General features: G+C 33.0%; 2 protein-coding genes across 2 annotated transcripts; both read left to right on the top strand.

The window, feature by feature from the left end:
• Positions 1 to 10,529: 10,529 nt before the first annotated feature.
• LOC142610324 (transcription initiation factor IIB) lies at positions 10,530 to 16,317 on the top strand. The gene is made up of 7 exons (XM_075782129.1): positions 10,530 to 11,213; positions 13,965 to 13,989; positions 14,553 to 14,682; positions 14,775 to 14,905; positions 15,014 to 15,102; positions 15,749 to 15,825; positions 16,067 to 16,317. The coding sequence occupies exons 1-7, from the start codon at positions 10,861 to 10,863 to the stop codon at positions 16,198 to 16,200; spliced, it is 939 nt and encodes a 312-aa protein (XP_075638244.1). The 5' UTR covers positions 10,530 to 10,860; the 3' UTR covers positions 16,201 to 16,317.
• A 2,001-nt stretch (positions 16,318 to 18,318) lies between these two features.
• Positions 18,319 to 22,509, top strand: LOC142609431 (RNA-binding protein Y14B-like). Its single transcript, XM_075781016.1, has 4 exons — positions 18,319 to 18,531; positions 19,763 to 19,899; positions 21,049 to 21,188; positions 22,187 to 22,509. Exons 1-4 carry the CDS (start codon positions 18,426 to 18,428, stop codon positions 22,230 to 22,232), a joined length of 429 nt encoding a protein of 142 aa, XP_075637131.1. The 5' UTR covers positions 18,319 to 18,425; the 3' UTR covers positions 22,233 to 22,509.
• The last annotated feature ends 1,647 nt before the right edge of the window (positions 22,510 to 24,156 follow it).

Genomic DNA, 24,156 nt, shown 5'->3' with positions numbered 1-24,156 from the left:
ACCACCAACAACAACCACAAGAAACAACCACCAAGAGGGAAAGAAACACAAAAAATTGCCAAAAACCACCACTACCAATCGAGAAAATTGCCAAGAAACACAAGCAAAAACACACCAAGAGAAAAACTCACTTCAAACCCACGAGGAAATCACTTCAAACCCACCACGCCGACTTGCCGATCTCCACAAGCCACTGATTAGCAACCCCAAGCCACTAATCAGCAAACTCAAGCCACCAATCAGCAAACCCACACCGCCGATTTGAAACCTAGGCCGTCGAAAATACGCTATCACCTATTTGAAACCGATGCCACCGATTTGATACCCAGGCCGTCGAAAATACACTATCACCAATTAGAAACCCATGTCGCCGATTTGAAACCCATGCCATCACCGATCAACAAACACCATCACCGCCACGCCTTTGTCGGACCTTGCTTCGGCTAGCAGCGAGTCAAAGAGTGAGAAAGGGTAGATGAGAAAACAGGACGAGTGAGTTGAGAAAGAAAGAAGACTTCTCTGCCCAGAGAAAAGAGAAAGAAAAGACAGAGGAGAGAGAGAAAGAATAAAAGTGATTAAAAAATCTATACCATAGTGCTAAGTGCATTCTACTTGTAGAATGACACTGTAGCAATATTGTAAAAAAATTTACAATTGAAACATTTTACAAGTTTCAATGGAGCCACTTTTTTGGATGGAAATGGAAAAAATGGTGCTTGGCATTGGCATTTACCATGATCAATGCGGATGCTCTAATAGTGAGAATCATAACTGTGTGAGAGTCATAAAATTATAAGTAATATATATATATATATATATATATATAATTAAATTATAATATAAATATATTAAACAAAAAATGTATAGCTACTTGACAATATCCCAAGTCAAGTAGTTATACTTATTTTTATAATGTAATAAATAATTAATGTCATTTGTCAAATAAATAATTCAATGTGATAAATTGACAATAAATATAGAATACAATGTGATATACTTATTTTCCGCTTGCCCTTGTTGGTTCATAAAGTGCTAAATTTTGTTTGTGGAATTGAAGATTATTCGTATTCAAAAAAAATGTTTATATACTTTAAGAAGTAAGAACAATAGATATTAAATTACAAAAAGAGTGAACAACTTTTTTAATCTTTAAACTCAGAGTTGTTATTGACAACAGTTTTCAGTATTTAAATAAAGGTTATGCTAACGAGTGTCTTTAGAGCATTAGTTAACGATCTATTTTTGGAAATTTTTAACACCATTTTTATAGAAAATGAAAAAAAACTGTTAAAATATTAATTACTTTTTTTATTTTTCCATAAAAACTTTTCTTAAATAAATTATTAATCAATACCCTAAGAACATTTATTAGCATTTTTTTCAAGTAATAATAACATTTTTAACACTTATTTCTATAATACCCAAACACATATTTTTACAATATTAAAAATTGAATAACAATACTTAAATAACAGTAACCAAGTTATCAGAATTTTATTTTCCTATTTTCTTTTTACAGCAAAAACCATTTTGTCAGAGCTTCTTACAAAGGATGACCCATGATTTCAGCCTTTTTTCTGGGAAGTAAGAAAAAAAGAGAAAAGGACAAGCTCTTGATTGGTGCCAACCCTTTAGGCTTTTATATAAGTGTGGAGATTAAAGTCACACGCGCCTCTGTCTAGGCCATTCCTTAAACTCTCTTTTTTCACATATTGGAAGTTGGAATTCAATTCTTTCCTCAAAAATATGTTTAACCTGGTGCAGTTTTTGTGGAACAGAATCTATCGAAATTTCATTTTCAGACATCCTGTAGATGCACATTATTGATTAATCCAATTCCATTAGCCTCCACTGGATGGAGACAGTTTTGAGTTGAGGCAGGTAAATGACAAAACCTAAACCCAATACCATAATTAAATGTGGGAATTTTCTTATAATTACACACTAGACTAGAATAAGGTTGCAGATGATGATAGCACTGTAAGAGTAAGTAAATTCTCTAGGGTCTTATCATCCTTGTAGACTTATATTGTATTCCATACTATTTGAGTCTGTTCAGATAACATGAAGTTTGATTTTGCTTAGTGGAGGTTTGTGTGTCAGTGTGTGTGTGTGTGTGTGAGAGAGAGGTGCCTATAGTTGTAGACTAATGTCATGTTGATTGAAATTAAGAGGAAAATGTCAAGATGAGCTCATGAATCATGATGGTGTCCCATTCAATGCCATTATCCTCAAGGCAATGGCGGTCATTTAATTTCCTTTAGAGCCTCCAAGGGAATTGAGTTTATTGACCATAAAGGAAAACTATAATTAACCTTGGAAAAAATGGAACCCCACTTGTTCTTTTGGGAAAAAGAAGTGATGACACTGTTAATGCTTCCCATTATCTTTATTATTGTGTAGGTTTGTACACATGTACAGGTACAATTAAAAATAATCACAATTATACAGTTAAAATTATATCTTATTAAATAAAAGATGTTCAAATTATATATAGTATTAGTTTGTATTTTTTTAAAACCATATATATATATATACACGATTTAGAATTTAATTAGTTATAAACTCTTCAAATCTTGCACCCAATAATTCACTCGTCACAAAAATTCAAAACTTAAATAGACACATGACAAAAAATTAAACTCAATTTGAAATCCAATTTAGAATCTACTTAGATTTGAACTTTTCAATTTTTACACTCAATAATTTATTTGGCACAAAATTAAAAATAAAATGGGACATGTGGCACAAAATTGAGAATCCAATTAAAATCTAATTGGACTTTTTCTAAGATTTGGACTATTAATATATATATGACAAAATTTAGGTACAAAATTAGTTGTAACCTAAGGTTACAACTTTACTTAATAAATTAAAAATTATTAGTTGAATTGCATGTTCTTTCGCTCCTATTACACATGTCAAATTTTGTGTCAATTGGATATTCTTTACTTTATAATCTATAAACTTATATTTTATAGATAATTTTAAACTATAAAAACTTGCAATTTATATAATTTATTGATGATATAGATATTGATCTTTAATTTTCTAAAATTTTTGCAAGCATGGAGAATATAGAAAGAAGATGTGATCCAATGGTGGATTTGTCAAAATTCATCTCCAATAAAAAGATATTGAGTAAGGTTATAGCCTAAGACTATAACCAATTTTATTGCTAAACTTTGTCCATATATATTTATAGGTGAGTAAAAAATCCACACTGCTTAAGACATGTTTAGTTTGTATGAATTGAATAGATCTTGTAATAGAATAGTTATTCATGAAAAGTTATAGAATGTCTAAAGAAATTGGTTTAAGAACTATTTTTTGAAAAATTTTTATGATAAAAAAAAATGCAATTAACTTTTTTAATAGCTTTTTATATTTTACATAAAAGTGGTATTAAAGGTTTTCTAAAATGATTTATTAACAAATATCTTAAGGGCACCCGTTAATCAGAAGCTTCATGCTACTTATTTTCACTATTATTTTTTAAATGTGTTGTAACAGATATTACTTATTAGTTATTATGCCTTATATAAGGAAAAAAAAGTATCTAAGGGGAAGAAAAAAAAACACTCTTCATGCATATATAATAATTATAAAAATAAAAAATCCTCAAAATCTCTCTCTCTCTCTCTCTCAAAAAAAAAAAAGTCATAAAAAACGCATAAATTTTATTTGTTCTTCAAATTTTTTCCTAAACACTTTTATAAGTTTATTTTGTTCATATTCTTACCGTAATTAAACAAGTATAAAAAGAGGATATCCATTTTTTATGAGTTTGTGTTTTTGCTATACAGAGGAAAAGTCCTGGCTCAAATATAATTTAGGCTGAGTTTCAGGCTCATATCAATCGGCCCAGCCTGAATAGTATGAGCTTTATTTTCATGCAAAGCTCAGGCCCTACATACTGAGCTACTCCTACTTCGTGAAAGCAAGAGTCTGAGTGTGGTTCAAGCTTCCAAAGCAAGCTTGGATCTAGTCCACGTTGAGCCTAGGCCTCCCTCATCTACTTTTTTCTTATTTTTTTTATTTTGCTTAGTGGAAAGCAAAGCCCAAGCCCAATTTAGCTCTGCTACTGGGCTTCTCCACAGCACCATAGAAGACGGTGAGTAAAGAAAGCAAAAACAAAATATCTTCTTCAAAGCTTTGACATACATTTTCTAGTTATAAATTGTATGATGTGAATAAAGACTGGGCGACCAAATCCCCTACTCTGTTCGAATTCCGGTAAAATCATAACTTTTGTCACAATTTTGACATGATAAGTTATGAATAACTGTTATTTTTACCGTCAACCATAACAAAATTGTGATACAAAAGTTATATTCACAAATTTTATCCTTGAACAAATATCGGTGATTAATGATAATTCCACCTTAGTCTAATTTAAAGACTTTTTTATTTTTTAATAATCTTTTTTTACAATTGACAAAAATGATATATTATGATAGGTTCAATTAATGTATGCTCTTAATATATTAACAATTCATTTAAATTTTTTTTTTTAAGAATTGAAAAAGTTGTTAAAAAATTTGACGGTTTTTTCAATTTTTGATAAATTTTTTTTCTTAAATGGTTTATTATCATATACCCCTAATCGAATGTAACACTAATAAATTCCTATTACAATTAATGTAACACTAATTTTAGTAACTATCCAAATCACAATCACAATCTACCACCATCCACCTTCCCCCCAAAAAAAAAACTGTGGCATTAGTCTTATGACTCTTACTGATGTTGAAACTGAATATAGGTCGTCAGTGTCATAATGACACAGGTCGGTCCTTCTTACAGAAAAAAAAAACGTGTCATTAAATTCCTTTACAGTTACTTCACAAAAACTCAAATCTAAAGCAACAATAAAATCTAAGTTATTAATTTAGGAAACTGAAACTTAAAATAAATCAAATTAATTAACCCAAGCATCTATATTTATAAATGCAGCAATCAAGTCTCAACACAAGAGACCAGTCCAGATTGGCTGTAACTCCAAAAGAATTAGTTGCCACTTTGCCAGTTACCAGTTAACCAATCAAAAACAAAAACCATTCCCTCACATCACTCTCATGTCTCAAAACTGGCAAAAAAAACATGCTCACCGAATGGACGCTGAACAAACCTTATCCCCAATGTCTCAAAATGGAAACAAAAGAAAGAGAAAGCGTTTTGCTTTTTTTTTTTTTTTCTTTCATTGGACTACACCTCTCCCACCTTCCCAACTTGACACGCGTGTCTACGTAATCCAACTTCAGATAAAACGATAATATTGTTTTATTTTTATTTTTATTTTTATTTTTATTTGAGTTCGTAGATAACCCTACTTTAAAGTTATTAAATTTGTAACCGTTCATTGAAAGATTTTGTAGAGGATGGGGGAGCACAAATTAAATTGTATTTATTATAAAACAAATAAAATGTACATATATAAATACCAAGAATGAATTTGTGCACGTGGAACCAATGACATAAATATAAATGAGTATATGGTAAATCAGGTGAAATTATTTCGTGCGATTAGATAACTTACATACATGTGAGTCTCACACATAAAATTATTTATATATATTTATACAAGATAGAATTTATACTCTAACCTCATCTAAGTATACATGTGTGTAAAACTCCCTCCTAGAGACTTGAACCCCAACATTTGCCTTCAACACTCCACAAGTATTTTATATTTGTAGAGTGACCATTGCACCAAAGGTTTGCGGTGGTAAGATTATATTTATATGAGAGAAGAGTGTAGTTTACCCATGTACCAAATAATTTTTCACAAGTAACAACTTATGCATCAACCTAAAGTTGAATTACAACAAAAGTACGACGAATAAAAACATTCAATGATTTAGAAAAATTATGTTCTTTCTTTACAAGCAGTTCTGCCCCACAATTTCCTTTTAGTACAAGTAATAGAAAATGACATAACTCGACCGCCCACCAATAGTTATTGATGAAAGTTGTCAACTTATTTTATTATTCAACTTATTTTTGCTATTATTCATGGGCCGCACTGCACTTTTTGGTACTATTTATGAGTCTCACTGTACTATTTCAGTAAAATAAGCGGATCCTAAATAGACCTTATCTCAATGAAAAATGAGCAAAAAAGAAAAACAAGTATAAATAGGGCAGTTTTTTTTTTTGATAAAATTGATGACATAGTGTTGATGCCCTTTTTGCAAATCCATACGCAAAAGCCCATAAAAGGAAAGCCCAATGAAAAGCAAGGTCTGAAGAAAGAAGTAGCGATCTACAGCTAAATACGAATCTACTGCAGAATACGAATCTGCCGCAGAATGTAGTTTTCTGGCAGGATGGCTTCGGCAGATGAAGATAAATTGGGCCCAAGACCTTTTTGATCCATTCATTATTATTTGGCCCACAAAGGCCCAAATCATTTTGTATAAAAGAGATAGGCGTAAAAACTAATATGGAGAGACACGGTGAAAAGAAACAAGGAGCGGCAGGAAGTGTCAGCAGCAAGAATCAAGTGAAAGAAAGAAAAGTCCAACAAAAAAAAAATGACAAATGCAGTAGGAACGCATGAAGAAATAAAACAAAAAACACGCAGCAGAATGAAACAGAACTAATCTGCTACGGCAGAAACGGCGTGGGAGACAAAAACAGAAGAGGATAGAGCAAGTACAGAAGGGCCGGAGGACCATCAACCTATACCCAACCAATACAAGGGAGGTGGGCCCATAGCCAAGGAGATTCAGAGGGCGTGGTTTGGTGGTGGGGGGAAAAGGGGGTCTATATTTGGTTTCCTACCATAACTTCTTTTGGGAGTATACCTTGCTGGGATGGTATCTTACACAAAAGAAGTAATAGATTGTTGGGACCATCTGATGCATGCCATAGAGCTAAGTAGTGAGATAGCCCAAGAGGTAGAGGTATACAACAAGAACAAGCAAAATGAATTTTGTCGTGAAATGAGAATGGTGCAGCAAACAGAGCAATGGTAGTGGTCAGGGCAACCAATGGGTAGTCTTGAATGGATGCCCTCAACGGACCAAAAACAATTGGTGAAGCCCAAGGGGTAAAAGGGAGAAATCCCATTGAATTTGTTCATTATAAAGGAGGTAGCCATGAATAAGAAAAGGGGACTCGGATGGAGGAAGGGACGGGAATAGGGGGAGACCCAGTGGAGGAAGCACCTAAGGGAAAAGACCTAAGTGAGAAAAATAATTTATGGCAAGAGAGTAGTAAGGAAACTAAGTGTAAAAAAAAGGAACGGAGAGTGGTAAAAAGAAGAGAGAAAACACAGCAGGAATAGGGGCATGCATCAATAGACCATCTTTTCCCTCCCTCTTAGCAAACCCACACTTTGAAGTCTCCAAAAAAATGATAGCTAGTAGCCATTTAGGCCTATTCTCCAAAATACACAACTTTGATGGCAAAAGCTTATGGCAGGAGCCTATAACAAGGTTGTTCAATTTGGGGTTTCGGTTCTTTCTTGGTTTACTTATTCTATGGGAAGACTCAATATTTGATTTTGATCACAAATATATTTGATTTTACTCATTAAAACTTATATCTGCTGTATTTAGTTATCTTGCTGTAGCACATTTTTTATCATGTCTGCCGCATTAGTTATTTTGTTGTGGTATTTTTACTTGCTGTACTAGTTATTCTGCTGTAGCACATTTTTATTGTATTTACCGTGTTATCTATACCCTTCCTGCCGAAGCTTTCTTCTTTGTTTGTTGCTACGTATTTTACTTCTGACCCATTATTCTACTATAAGTATATATATACATATATTTTGTTTCTCACGTTCTGTGAAGACGTATAAGTATATTTATGAATATGTGTATGTATATATTTGAGAATATGCTAACCCATGTAAACTAACACTTACTTGATTGGTATTTTCTTTAGGTTTTAGATTTGTTTATGTGCAGGAAGTACAAAAATATTTCTACAGTAAAAAACAAAGAGTAGTCATTCATGTTTCATAAGGCTTTACTGTACGGCAGGAGGCTTTACTGTACGGCAGGAGGCTTTACAGCAGACAACTTTATTGCACAGTAGGAGACTTTACAGCAGACAGCTTTATTGCACAGCAGGAGGCTTTACAACAGACAGCTTTATTAACACAGCAGAAAGCCTAATTGCACGGTAAACAGCTTTATCAGCACAACAGAAAGCTTAATTGCACGACAGAAAACTTTATCGTGCAGTAGACAGTTTTACAGCATACCAAAAAAGTCAGGGCTGCGGCAGAAACTAGAGAAATGTTCTTTCTGCGGATGAAACAGAGGAATAAGCTCACTTCGCAACGTTTTCCCTGGGACTTGGACTCATCGTTTGCACACAAGCCGGACCAAGGAGGGTTGCTATTGGATCGGTCACTCCCTGATCTAGAAAACTTTGGGCCTAATGCAGTAAGAGGCGGCTCAACCCAACATTTGCAAAAAAGGCCCACACACACATTTAAGTTAGAGATTTAAGAAGTTCAAGGGTGAAAGTAATCTTACATCCAAACACATGCAAATAATCCAATTAAGCATACCATCCACGAAAATATCAAGTGCATTCAATGGATTTCACATTTACATAAAAATAAACCTCACACATGATTTACACACATAAGACTCATATATATGCGAGAGAATTGCGTAGTCCATAGAATTTGAACCGAATGATTTATTGTAATTTGTAACACCTATGCATCCCTAAAGTTGACTTAAAACAAAAGTACAAGTTTCTTTAAAAAAAAAAAAAGTACAGGAAACAAAAACATTCAACGATCTTGATAAATGACGTCTTCCTTTGCAAGCAGGTCGGCACAACAGATGCCCCTTTAGTAAAAGTGGCGCAACCGACGTCGGTTTTGCCAATTAAATAGCATCAACGTAAATTATTGATGAGTATAGTTTCTCTTTAAAAAAAAAAAAACAAAAACAAAAGAAATTATATATATATATATATATTTTTTTTGAGAGAGAGAAATTATATATTTTTGAATTTGTTAATTGAATGCTATTACCTCAACAAAAAAAAGGGGGGAAAAAAAAAGAGTGTGGAGCACATATTAAAGTAATTATTAGAATACAGAATAAAATCACATAAATATTGTGCACAAGGAATCGGAGATTTAATTATTTTTTCATTATTATTTATACAAAGGGAGAAGATAACAATAAATTAAACATCAATAGAAATGTGCATGTGGTAAGTAACGTGAAATTATTTCGTATATATGGTGGATTACGCCCTCCTCTAAGATATAATGTGGACCTCACATGTGTGTCTTGCACATAAAACTCACATTTATTTGAAAGGATTGTATAATTAATTCACCAAGTTTACCGAATACTTTCTAGTAAGTAATAAACTATGTATTAGGCTGAAGATGACTTACAACAAAAATAGAAGGAATTAACAATTTGAACAATCTAGATAATTGTTGCTCACAAGTTAGCTCGTCATGCTATTTGTGTTCTGAATTTGCAGTATGGATGGAGGATGTTCCATCACTTTTAATTTTTATTGTATTGGTTGACATAGCTGGTTTTACTTAATAAAATAAGATACGTTATTCCTAAAAAAAAAGAGATAATTGTTGTTCTTCATTTGCAAGTGCCCAATAGTTTTCTTTTAATCCAAGCAACACAAATGACATGAGTTCAACCACCTAAATAAGTATCGAAATGAATTATTAGCAAATATAGTTTCTCTTTTTTTTTTTTAACATTAATAATTTTATATTTTGACATTATTAACACGCATTACCTAAAAAAAAGAGCAAGTATGATAAGTGAAAATATGATAAGTGAAAATATGATAAGTACTACATTCATAATATTTTTACAACATATTCTAAGTGATAAGTTGTTATTAATTCTAATTTGAACCCATCATTAAAATTTCCTTTTTACCCATCAATAATAACTAGTAATAATATGTCATTTACGATTTGTTGCAAAAATATTATGATTATAGTATTTCTTGTAACAACATAGCTAATTAGGTTAGGACTTAAGAACAAGAAATGACAAGATCTACAATATTTTCACAAAATTTATAGACAATAAAATGTTATTTGTGAGTAAAAAAAAATAGTGTGAGCGATAGACCCAAATTAGAAACCCGTAACAATTTATCAGAATTTGTTGTGTGAAAGATAAAATAATAAATGAAGTTGAAAGAAACTCAAATTAAAATTTCAAATTAGAGTTTCAATTTTGCGTCATGTATCCTAAATTATTTATTCTTAAAGAGTTTTATTTCTTAATTTTAGAATAAAATGTGAGATCATATCATAAATATTCATCTAAGTGAGTTAATATTCATCTAAGTGAGTTATTAAGTATAAAAATTATAGAGTCTAAAATAAATAAATTGTAACAAAAAAAAGTACTCCATAATAAAAAATAAAAAATTTATATTTTATATTTAAAAAAATTATATTATATATTTTATTGTATATTTTTGAGTGGATCCATTCGTATCGTAGCAACAAGAAGCGGACCAAAACAAATCTTACATCCACATGCTAGCGAGCAAGTAGTCCAACTTAGCACACCACCCACGAAACTCCCATGACTTTCCTAACCAAGTCACCTCTATAAATACCCCTTTCTTCTCTTCATTTTTCCACATTCTCCGTTCTTCTCCTCAAGCTCCCATCTTCGAGAGAGAAAGAGATAGAGGAGAAGAACAAACAAAAAACCCAAAAAAAAAAAGAAAAAAAAACCCAAAAAGCCAAAAACATCATCACCACCACCACCATTTGAAATTTCAAATTTGATCCAAAACGAGGTCGTTTCGTTGGTATTTACACAAAAAGATACATAGAGAAGAAGAAAGAAGAAGAAGAAGAAGAAGAAGAAGGTAGAGATGTCAGATGCGTATTGCTCAGACTGTAAGCGGCAGACGGAGGTGGTGTTCGACCACTCGGCCGGCGACACCGTGTGTTCGGAGTGCGGGTTGGTGTTGGAGTCGCACTCGATCGACGAGACCTCCGAGTGGAGGACTTTCGCGAACGAGTCGGGCGATAACGACCCGGTTCGTGTCGGCGGGCCGACCAACCCGCTCTTGGCCGACGGAGGGCTCTCCACCGTCATCGCCAAGCCCAACGGCGCCACCGGAGAGTTCCTCTCCTCCTCCCTCGGCCGATGGCAGAATCGCGGTTCCAATCCCGATCGTGGCCTCATTCTAGCGTTCAAAACGATTGCGACTATGTCCGATAGGTACAATCGAAAATAATCAAAATCGGTTCTTTTTGGTTTTAAGAATGCGTTGGATTTTTATATACAGGGGGGGGGGGTTTTTGGAATTTAGGTTTTAGTTTAGGGTTTGTTTGGATTCTGAGAAAGTGTTGAGCTACTTTTATTAGGTATTGGAATTTGGATCGGTTTGACGTTTTTCCTTGAACTGAAAGTAAGGTGGAGTTTTAGATGAAAATTGGGTTTGGAATTAGGTTTTAGTTGGGGTTTGTTTGGATTCTGAGAAAGTGTAGCTTGTTTGAGCTACTTTTATTAGGTATTGGAATTTGGATCGGCTTGACATTTTTGCTTGAGCTGAAAATAAGGATATTTGAATTGAAGTTTGGATATTTTTAGGTGACAATTGGGTTTGGAATTAGGTTTTAGTTGGGGTTTGTTTGGATTCTGAGAATGTGTAGCTTGTTTGAGCTACTTTTATTAGGTATTGGAATTTGGATTAGCTTGACATTTCTGCTTGAGCTGAATATAAGGATATTTGGATTGAAGTTTGGATTTTTAGATGAAAATTGGGTTTGGAATTAGGTTTTAGTTGGGGTTTGTTTGGATTCTGAGAATGTGTAGCTTGTGTGAGCTACTTTTATTAGGTATTGGAATTTGGATTGGCTTGACATTTTTGCTTGAGCTGAATATAAGGATATTTGGATTGAAGTTTGGATTTTTAGATGAAAATTGGGCTTTTTTTTAGTGCATTGGATTTTGCAGGCTTTTATATTAGTTAGGGTTTGTTTGGAAAAATAAATAAAGGGTATTTAGAATTCGGTTTTGGATTGGCTTGACATTTTTGTTTGAGCTGGTTTGTGTGGATAAAGAGTAAGTGTGGGGGAAACGTGTTGGAATTGGCTTTGATTGAGCTGGTTTTGTAGCAAATTTAGAAATATTGGGAAGTTTGGATTTTTAAACAAAAAAAATTAAGATTTAAGGTGGATCGGCTTAAAAATTTGTTGGTTTGTTTAAATGCTAAAGAAGTGCTACTATATGAGCTGGTTTTGTAGCAACTATGGAGGATTCAGAAATGGGTTTTGGATTTTTTTGAACTTTCTCTGCAGGGGAGGGGGCACTTGGAAGACTTTTGGTGAAGTGGTTTATTGGATAACTAAAGGGTTTCTTGGGGTGCTGAGAAAGTGAGGAAAATTGTTGGAACTACCTAGCTTGAGATAGTTTTGTAAAAACTATAGGGAAATTTGAACTGAATTTTCGATTTTTAGTGAGTTTAAATCTGGATCAGCATAAAGGTTATATTTTTCTGTGAAACTTTGAATGTTAATTCTTTTTTGTTTGGATGCTGAAAAAGTATGGGGAAAGTAAAACATGTTGGAATCAATCTTGCTTGAGCTGGTTTTATAACAAATATAGGGTTATTGGATTTGGGTTTTGGATTTTCTGGCAGATAAGAAAGTATGGGAAGGGCAAAAGAAAAATTGAATATTGGGTTATTCATGGTTTGGGACTGTTGAATGTGGGAAAACGAGTTTTTAGGTTTGGTTGAGATATTGGTAGTATTTGGAAGCTGAAATGACATTAGCATTAGGTTAGATATGGATTTGGTTGAGGAGCAAGTGTTGGTAGATAGAAATTGAAATTTCTGGACTTTGAACTATTCCTCAGTTTATAAACTAAGAATTGTAATCTGCTTTTGATAATTCAACATAAAACCCAGTTTGAAAATTTTCAATGCTGTTGTTCTCATGCTGATTTTGATTGTTTGAGATAATTGTAGTGATTGTAAGCACCTTCAAGTTGGTAATTATTTGATGAGTTTATAATCAGATCTTTGATAGTGAGTAATCCCCAAGGGATACCACAATTGGTTGGGAGCCCTCTTGAAGCGAGGTCAGAATTTGAAACTCCCCTCCCCCATCCTTGGGGCTAAAACTAACTAATAATAAAAAAAAATTCTGTGAGTAAAAAATCCACTAGAACCTCATTATGTTTGAAGAATTTGATAATGAAAATTTCAAAGATTTGATTTTTATACCTCTTTCCTATGCGTCAATTCAGTTTGGTTTACCAAGATTGTGCTTGATTATCTGTCCACCACATATGAGTGATTCTGATCTTTGTAATCATTTTACTTATATTCATAATCTATGGCATTGTAAACAAATTAAGCTTCTTGATAATGGATTGCTAAGGGACTAGGAAGGAACATACCTGCTTTGTTTAGAAGATAAATATACTAATATTGATTGGTCAACTACTTGGCTAACTTTGTTCATAAAGATAATTGAGCTTGAGTCCACACAGGCTCGCTAAAAAGCTCTCTAATAACAACTTGAGCTGGACTGGCACAATTCTTACATCTCAACTTGGCTCACTGGTGGTAGTGATACTCCAACCATGTAACTTAGAGCTTTAGTGGTCCAATCAACTAAATTAACTTGAATTTGTCTGAGTTTGATCTATGATTCAAACTGTGCTTATTTTAAGGTCATAACTTATACACAAACATGAGGACTCTTTCACAACTGCAATATAATTACATTGAGTGTTTAAAATACAGACAGAGTTTGTTAGTTTACCACACTTTAGTTAGATACAATCTCTTTCTTTTCACATTTTATCTGTTCTTTTAATTGCATTAAATTTTTGTTTTGTTTAACAATGTGATATTTCTGTTATTTTAAATGCTTTTGAAATGCTACTCTGCCAAAAGTTGTATTTTCTGGTAAAATGAATACTGAAATATGAAGCTAATGTGGTGACATTATGTTTCAGGTTGGGCCTTGTTGCAACCATTAAGGTAAGCTATTTACTCAATGTTATGATGTTTGATTACGTGATTGTGAATTTTTAGCACACTCATTTGACAATGTCATACCAACACTCTTATCATTGTATTCAAATCCTTGCTATTCTTGAAGTATGTGAAGTATAAAAATTGTTTGTCTATCGTTTTTCTTTTACATTATTTGTGTATTATTGCTGAAGGAATTAGAAATGCGTGACAGCAATTCCCAGAGATATAATAAAAATGGACTTACTATGGAATCAGATCACTATCTATGCTTTCTATCTCCAATGTGAAAAAATGTGATTAAAAACTTGGACCTAAAGGTTATGGTCTCAACCGTGCATTATAAAACTATGTTAGAAAGGGAAATATTGTTTCTGAAAAGACCTAAGGAATTTGGAAAATGAATAACAGAAAATCAGCAGAGAAGTCAGACCTGGTACTCCCTGTTGTTTGCCTTCAGGATTGTTCATGCCTGTTCTCTTTGGTTTACTCTGTTTCAATAGCCATGTGATTTGAGGGTTTTTTTATCCCTCCTTTTCTTTGATGGTGATTTTGTGATGGTTTTAAAGGACCGGGCTAATGAGATATATAAGAGGGTGGAAGATCAGAAGTCTAGTAGAGGAAGAAATCAGGATGCTCTATTGGCTGCTTGTCTGTACATTGCTTGTCGGCAAGAAGACAAGCCACGCACTGTAAAGGGTACAGCCTATGAATTTTTTAACATCTGGATGCTTCCTGATTTTTCTTTCCCTAAGTGAATGAGCTTCCCTGAACATGTGGATTTCAACTAGAAATATGCTCTGTCGCTAATGGAGCCACAAAGAAGGAAATTGGCCGAGCAAAAGAATACATAGTGAAACAACTGGGGTTGGAGAATGGTCAGTCGGTGGAGATGGGAACAATACATGCTGGGGACTTTATGGTGAGGTTTTTTCTCTCTTTGAAGTAGGACATAAATCATAACTTCTTTACAGAATTATTAAATTTATAGGCAGTGACTGACATTATTTAATTTTAACATAATCTATAGAGGCGGTTTTGTTCCAATCTTGGTATGAATAATCAAGCGGTTAAAGCTGCCCAGGAAGCTGTTACAAAATCAGAAGAGTTTGATATAAGGTAGTTCTGGTTTTCTCTTGTATTTTCATGTTTTATGCATTAACTAAAACATACATTCATGAATGAAGTTTTGCCTCTCTTTTTCTATAGAATATATATATTCATTGGAGTTTGATTACAGCAGATTCCTTATGCAACATCAAATAGTTAAATTTTTCTTGTTGAAAAAGGTTTCATGATATGTGAACCAATGATTTGGTGTGCGTGTGAAAAGGATGCATGTGAAAGAAATAACCACAGGAACAATGAAATTTTAATAAAGAGCTTAATGATGTGTACTGTTAGTCTGTTTGCCATATGGAGATTTTGGGTACAGCTCATTTTTGGGAAGAAGAGAAGAGGGGGGGGTGGGGACTTGGGGCATGGGGAGGGCAAACCCATTTTGTTCTCCACTATTGCAGTTTGCGATGGAAAAAATATGGAGCTGATTGATTGTTCTGAAAACATATGATGGAGAATTGGGTGGAGATGCAGTTTTAAACTTTATTGTTCTCAGTATTACCATGTGGATGTTATATATAGTCTTGTATATTGGTCACTTGTGGTTTGCCTAACTATCCTGACATTTTATATAATGGGCTTCTTGATATTATTATTTGGTCAGCAATTGTTTATATCAATGAATCTTCCTTTTCCTAATTTTCAGGAGGAGCCCTATATCAATTGCAGCAGCAGTAATTTATATTATCACTCAGCTATCAGATGACAAGAAACCTCTCAAAGGTTCATTATATCCTTATTTTTTAGCATGCTGTTACTTATATATATTTTTTATAAAATGATTTTAAACTTCGTTATATTGTCAGTTTGAGCTAGATGTGCCAAGTTGTTGAATCATTTTAGTTATATAAATAAACTTCCGAGGCCTGACACAGGCTGTGCCCTTGCAATGAATGCAAAGAATGTGCTGTTTTGGACATCTCATTGTTCAACGTGTTAAATGTTATACCATGTGAAAATGCAGATATTTCAGTTGCCACTGGAGTTGCAGAAGGGACAATAAGAAATTCCTACAAGGATCTTTATCCCCATGTATCAAAGATAATACCAAGCTGGTATGCTAAGGAGGAGGATCTGAAGAATCTTTGCAGCCCTTGAATATAGAGCAAACAATAACGGGAATATTTAGTAACTTGAAGTTAATTTGAGGCGTTTTATCGTATGTATTTTAAACTCTTACATACAAACAATGAAGAAGTCGTCTTCTTTCTTCTCTTTTCCTTGCACTCTACTGTGATATTATTTATTTGTTACTGGGACTGATATAACATATGCATGAACCTGGTGCAAGTTGTGGAAATGCTGAGTGACTTTTTGGCATGATTCGGTGCATTCAGATTGGATCACCAAGTATGATATACTCATATACGTCCTCACAAATTCTTGAGGTGCCTGAATTTGGCTTAATAGTTTGCACTAACTATTCGAAAAGTTATTTATGAATGATTAAGAATGAAAATCGGACAAACTGTTCATATTGTAAGGTACTAAGGTTAGAGAATAGTTAGGAGGGAAGATGATTAATTTATTAGCCCTAAAGTACATGTGCATGATTCATTTCTAAAGAAGGTTCCTCTACTGTCAAGATTCTTGTAGCTTGGTGGCATTTGGTTTTGACTTGTCTTCTTTAACAATTATAAATGACTTCGGTTAATGTATGCTTTCAAGGCATACATTAACAATTTATTTTAGGAAAGTTTTTATCGAAAATTGAAAAACTGTCACAATTTTCTTAAAATGGTTTACTGGAATTTAAATATCATCTCACCTATTTGTAGCAATTTATAAAAAATAAAAAATTTACAAAACATGTACAATGATTAACATGTGGAGGGGCAGCTTACCAAATTGAAGTTTGTAGCAATGACTTCAGCATCTTCTTCTATGGAAAACTCAAATACAAGTGCATAATACAAAGTCTCATTATTAAATTCCCACAAGTAGGGCAGGCTGACTCGCTGTACCGATGGCTCAAGAAATGAAGTAAGTCCAAAAAAATGTACCTGCCCCATCTGTATGATCACCTCAATTGGGATTTCCAAGCACCATCCAAAATCATATTCATCAAAGCCTAAACGGGTCCCAACTAATAAGTACAGTGACACAATCATGGGACAACTGATGCGAAATTGAGATTCAATCTAAACTCTTTTTTATCAAAGTTTTTAAGTCACCTAAGAATTCACTGAGATATTCACCGAAAACCTTTTACTATTTGTATTGTTGTGGGATCCAATACAATCAACAAAATGATTTGGTGATTTTTTCCTGACGTTAATGACATAGTAAACTCTAAGTTTATAAATTTTATATTAGAATTACCGAAAGAAAAGATGATTTTAATGACTTTTTAGAGGTTGAAAAGATATTTTCATTTTTTTTAGCAAGTTTCGTCCGTTTCTTTTGAGAGCTCTTTATTATTAGACCAAAATATTAATCAATTTTTGGTGTAAGTAGGGATTAAACACTCAAATCTCTTATTCAACCATAAAAAAACTTTATCAATTGAGTTAACGGGAAACCATATTAAGGATATTCTCACTTATTTGATCCTAAATCACACTTGCTCTGTGACATTGGTTTTGGTCGGCATATTTATGATCCCACACACATAAAACATGTCTATTATTAGGATTAAGTTGTTATTATTATTATTATTATACTTACAAACCCCTTCATCAGGAATTTTTTTTCAGAGGAAATTAATAAATTTTGTAACTCACTTCTTCCAAATAATATATATATATATACATATAATATTTTTTACTAACAAATTAACTAAAATAAAAAATACGTCATTTTAGAGGTTGCTAAGGTGCAATTTTAACAGAAATTAATGAAATGATTGAATTAAATAAAGTTAAAACTTAAAAAACTAAAAGTTAAGTTAGATGACTAAGCGTGTGTTTGTGTAGAGATGTTTCTGCGTTTTGTGTTTTCTTTTGGTTGATTCCATGACACTGTTCATGGACCAGTTAACACCTGAAAAACGCGTGAACAATATTTTGCCTTTTAAAAAATATTTTGTTATAGTATTTTCAGCAATAAATTTTCAGTTTTCAGCAAAATAAGCAGTATACCCTTAATTTGAATTTGTCAAAATTAGAGGGTTGAATTTGAAATTTAACCTTAAAAAAAAAAATTGAAGTGACCCAGCTGTAACCCCCATGTGACGTGTCCAAGAAACAGTTACGCAGCACTTCAAACAGTCCCAAATCAAAACTGGCGGGAACTCACTCAGCGAAATAAAAAGGCTCAAGCCCGTACCGATACTCAGTAGTCGGTTACAAAAACAGATCACTCAGAGAGAGAGAGAGAGAGAGATGGAATGCTACGATGCCGACGACGACGTTTTGATGGAGATGGAGGAGGCTGAGGTCCAAAGTGCTCACTTCTTCGCTCCCAATCCATCCTACTTTCCTCTACAATGTCAGTCTCTCTCTCTCTCTCTCTCTCTCTCTAGTTTTTGGTTTGTTTTCACGGCTCTGTTTGGCTGCTAAGAAAACGCAAGAAAAAATAGCCTTGCATTTTTTTTCCCTTTTCAATTTCAGTTATTTCGTTTTTTGGACTATGTTTGGTTGCTAAGAATACGCAAGAAATAAGTGCGATGCATTTTTCTTTTTTTTAATTACCACTATTTCTTTTTGTTTTAAAGACTGTGTTTGGTTACCAAGAAAACGCAAGAAATAAGAGCGTTGCATTTTTTTTTAATTACCGATATTTTGTTTTTTTTTTTATTAGACTGTGTTTGGTTGCTAAGAAAACGCAAGAAATAAGAGTGTTGCATTCTTTTTATTTACCGCTATTTCGTTTGTTTTTTAGAACCGTGTTTGGTTGTTAAGAAAACGCAAGAAATAAGAGCGTTGCTTTTTTTCTTTTTTAATAATTATTTTTAATTACCGCTATTTCATTTGTTTTTAAGAATGTTTGGTTTGCTAAGAAATCGCAATAAATAAGAGCGTTGCATTTTTTTTTTAATTACCGCTATTTCGTTTATTTTTTTAGACCGTGTTTGGTTGCTAAGAAAACTCAAGAAAGTGCGAGCATTGCAAATTTTAAATTACCTTTATTTGATTTTTTTTTTAGGATTTGTTGAAGTTAGTTTTCTTTAAATAAAACTATACTTTATTTTCCTTTTGCTTCTCAGGATTTTCGTACCTCTTAGGCTCTGTTTGTTTTCCAGGTAAATTTGGGAATTGGACAAATATTTTGGTGTACTTGGACTCTTAAGATTATTTATTTGTTAAAAATCTGAGAAAATATGGACCTCGACCAAATTCTACCTCCTTTCTTTTCTCAGTAACCAAACAGTGGTTTGGGAATGGGGTTTAGGACTTTAGGGGCCATCATTGGGCTCTGCGTGGTTGCTAAGAGAGTAATAAAAAAGAAAATAGGAAACAAGAAAATTAGAACATGCTTTAGAATCTTTTTCAAAGATTGAAACTTCAACACAGCTTGTTTGCGTGCCTAAAACATTTTAGGTGCTTGTTTGTGTGCATTGATCTCTTAGTTTCTTTTCATATTATAATTGTTATAAAGTGTTTATGATAACCGCAACCCGCGTGCGCGCACGTGCACACACTCTGTTTTATCATTTTAGTGCTTGCGGTGTACTTACCATTTGAAAAGATTGTCTTAAATCTTTAGAGAATATGTGTAGCGGTTGAGGGATGGACTATATTGGTCACTGGAGTTCATCAAGAGGCAGAGGAATGCGATCTTCTTGATCTATTTGGCGAGTTTGGGGAGGTTAAGAGTTTGCATCTGAATCTCAACCATCGCACTGGATATCTTATGGTGAGCAATAAATTCATGTCCATTTTCTTTGAAGAAAGGATGATCTTCATGGTTATTATGAGAAAACATGGTTGATAGAGTTTAATATAGGCTGTTAGGATATTTGTTAAATGATTAAATTTACTACCTACCATTTAAAATTTTAAAAATCCTGAGGAGTTGGGGGAGTGTTAGAATATTGGTTAAATGATTAAATTTGCTATTTCCTAACAATGTAAGCTTTTGTAAGAATTTTTAATTTATCATAGGTGTTGGCTTTTAATATGTTTATCATATACTCATGCATAAATGCCTGCCCTGAAAACAAAGCGATAACATATTTGTTACGATGGTGATCATAAATCTTGCAGTCTTGTTTACAAATGATTTTTCATTCAGAACATAGACATATTGCTTTTTTTTTTTTTTTTTTCCTCTGCTGGTTAATGCTTGAAGGAGTTTTTGAACAAATGTTTTAATTGTGCCAGGCATATAGGCCTATTTTTGTGTTGGCTATTATTGGAAGTGGCCAGGTTATTTATCTGTTAGGAAAAGAATGTCATTGTATGAGGGCTCTTCAGTGCGTTTTTCTTCCTTTTGCATATTAAGTCATATTCCAATTTGTATTTTAGAGTTATTTTTCATTTTTGATTTTGATGCGTACTCCAATTTTTCTTCTTCATAGATGCTGCTTAATAATGTTTAGTTAATTCCAATAGATTTATTGCAATATCTGTCTTCTTGGGCTCCAAAATATGGCATCTACTATTTATCTATCTATCCTCTGGACTTCTATATAACTTTCCCAGGTTTAAGAACCTGCTTTTGCATGGCACTGTCATGTTGTGTATCATGTGTATTGATTTTTTTTTCCTTGTTATTTTTGTGTCTAGTAGTGCAAATGATATTTGTTTTGTCTTGTTCTTTTCATTCCATAGCTTGGAAATTCCTACTTTCAATCTCTATCATGGAATAATCAAGTGGAAACAAGGAAATGTTTTTCATTTTATCAGCTCAAGGACAGTGACAGCCATAGAATTTATTGGATACTTTCTTTATTAAGTAAAGGAAATTTTCTAACATCTTACAAGAAAGGGTGATAAAATTTAGGGTCCAACTGTTGATCTCTAAGTAGTAAATTTTTTTATTTTTATTTTATTTTTTTCCTAGGGGTATGCTCTGATTGAATATGACAACTTTGAGGCAGCTCAGGATGCAATATCCACAATGAATGGGACTGAACTTTTTGATTCTACCATCTCTGTTGATTGGGCTTTCTGTCGTGATCCCTCCAATGCCAGTTATTTGAGGTGGGTTTGTTTTCTTGAATTAGTGCATATCATGCTATTAATGTGTCTTGAATTTTTTCTTTGGCTGTTTGTTGGTATGTTGTTGGACCATCAATTGGTGTTAGTTTCAAGCAGGGCAGATATGCTGGAATTACCCTGAAGCATCATTTGTTAGTTACAAGGCGGAGATACTTAATTTTTTTTTTTGCTAATCCATCAACCAATATCTGCTCTGCTTATTTTTTCGCTAGTTCTGATTTGTGGTTGATCATGCCAACAATCACTTTATATGATTTAAGTTATTCAGTTTGCAACCAAGGTCCAAAATTTTACACAGTTAAGATGAGTACATTACAGCCTTTATTATTTTTCAACTATAACAATCCCTCTACCCCTGTTGTCTCTTTCCATTGCTTCTCTCCCTTTTCTCCCGCCTTTCCAGTTTTCACCTTGCCATTTCTTTTGTACTCTGACACATTTGGGAGATTTTTCTTAGGTTTTATTTGGTAAAGAGGATAGAAATGTGGGACAAAATAAAACACATTCAATTAATCCTTCATTCTCTTCATCCTTTTATATCCTCTCCATTTTCCACCCAACTAACTGCATTCCTAGAGTAGTCAGACTTGCTTGCTTGGCCTGTTCTTGTGCTTAGAAATAGAAAAGAAAAAAAATTAGAAAAAAGCAATTGCATTTAGTGCACTCCAATCTTGCATGATGTTCTATCATTGCAGCAACTGAATTTAATTCTATCATTTAGCTGACCAGATTCTAGGATGGATTTAATCCAATTTTTCCTTCAGCATTTGGAATCCTATTTCAGATTAAATTATATAAACATATCCTTTCAACCATGGCTGTCTAGTTCTCTAGGATAGATAGCATGAAATGGTTTTATCCTTTTTATTCATATTTTTCTCCATATTCACATCTATAAGCATTCAATTCTTTATTAGTTATCTGTTGTTATCATTACCGTTCATTGCATTGCTATAATACCTTTTCCCCTTTATTTGTAGATCCCCACATTCACAACAATCAAGGACTACAATCAAAAGATTCTGATACTGTCCTGGTTTGTTAATTCAATGACAAGGGGTGAGGGGTTTACTTTGTCCAAACTTTTGCATATTGCTTCTTTAGAAGAATCTCTACTTGAAATGTCTTCCAATTGTTTTAAGAAGTTTGAAGGCTGCATGGTCATGTGTTTGACCTATACTCTTTGGAAGTGCAGAATGGTGCTTTCTGACCATTTCCAGTTCACTGGTAGTTTCTTTTCTACACACTGGAGCTTTTATGCTTATGCAAACTGCTTAACAAATACATGGTTGCTGTTTTAAATCATCGTTCTGGGCACATTTATTAATCCTCCATACGATACTTAAACATGATGCTTTAAAAACTCAACATTTTCCCTTTTTAGTGGATATTAGTTCATCCAAAAGAAACTATATGCCTTAGTAGTTAGCTCAAACTCAAAGAAAAAAGAAAAAAAATCTTGCAGTTATGCAAATTATTCCTACTAAAATATGATGATATGATGATGGAAGAAATCTATCAACCTAAAAAAACAGGTACAAGAGACCATATTCAACATAAAAAAAAAAGAAGAAGACTATTTTCATTAGATATGATTTTCAATTATTTTTCAGATCACATGGGTTTGTGATTAATATTTTATTTTTATAAGGTATTCAACTATCTTATGGCCTATTTGGAAGTTTAGAGAGGGAGGAGAGTAGTGGGGAGGAGAGCAGAGGAGAATGGTTATCCTCTACCTTGTTTAGATGTTTTTAAAATTAGTAAGGGGTAAGGGAGTAATTAGCCATTTCTTTTATTTGGATGTTTTAAAAATTAGGATGGAAATGAGAGGAAATGATTTAAATAGAAAAATTTACTCCTATTTGAATTTTATTTATTATTTATTTTTATCTAATTAATAAAGCAATTTTTTTTTTTAATTTGTTCTTTCCTTGTTTGGATGCCAAGAAAAAAGAAAAAAGAAAACTTCGTATGCCTTGTCCATCTAACATCACTCTCTTTTCTTTAATCTTCAAGATTTCAACTCTTAATATTTTTTTCTTCTTTATTAGTAATATATATATTTTTTTCACTACAAGATTTTCAACTACCTACTTATATAGTAATAGCTTGGTAAAAATGGCTTCGCATAGAGAAATGAATTGAACGGCAGAGATCTATTGAATTAGAAACTGCGCAAAGACTTTTTTTTCTAGAACACGATCGGACCTCAGAATTCGAAGAAAGTACAGAAAGAGTTTAGAGAGTTAAAAATGATGTCATTGTGTGGTAAACAGAGAGTGAATTAGAAGCTTCCAAAACCACCGTCAACTTTAGATCGATGAGATTTTTTTTTGGCTTAATCTGTTTTCTCAGCAACCAAACGGGGGATAGGTGTACTAGATTTGTGAATTTTACTCTGTTCGATTGGATTGCTTTGGTTCCTATTCTTGGATTTTGAAAATTGATCAATTTTGTTTTGTTTATATCTTCAATTATGAAGCAGTATGTTGATCAATTAAAAATAATATACAACGACCTGGACCTGGTGCTGTGTTTGATTCCTGAGAATATACTTTGAAAAGTTTTCAAAGTCAAATAATTGATCATCAGTTTGGTTACTAAGGAAAATAATTTTTTAATTAGTAGTTATTGAGGAAAATAGTTTTTTAAGTAGTAATTACTAAGGAAAATAATTTTTTAATTAGTAGTTACTAAGAAAAAGAAAGAAAAGAAGGATTTGTGTTAATTTTTTGGTTTGTAATTTTGTTAATTTAGAAAGAGTAAATTGGGGAATTCATTTGGTCAATAATTTATCTACTCTACTCTCTCTCCAAATCTATTCAATTTGGGGGAATTAAAAATGAGGGGTTAGAGGTAGTTGAAACCCCTCCAAACCCCTCTTTCTCTTTCCTTAAAAAATTTCAACCAAAGTAATTGAATTACTCTCCTTCCATTTACTCTACTC

This window comes from Castanea sativa, chromosome 9 (genome assembly GCF_040712315.1).
Source record: "Castanea sativa cultivar Marrone di Chiusa Pesio chromosome 9, ASM4071231v1".
In the NCBI taxonomy this organism is placed as follows: Eukaryota; Viridiplantae; Streptophyta; class Magnoliopsida; order Fagales; family Fagaceae; genus Castanea; species Castanea sativa.
This window is presented reverse-complemented; position numbering and strand designations above follow the sequence as displayed.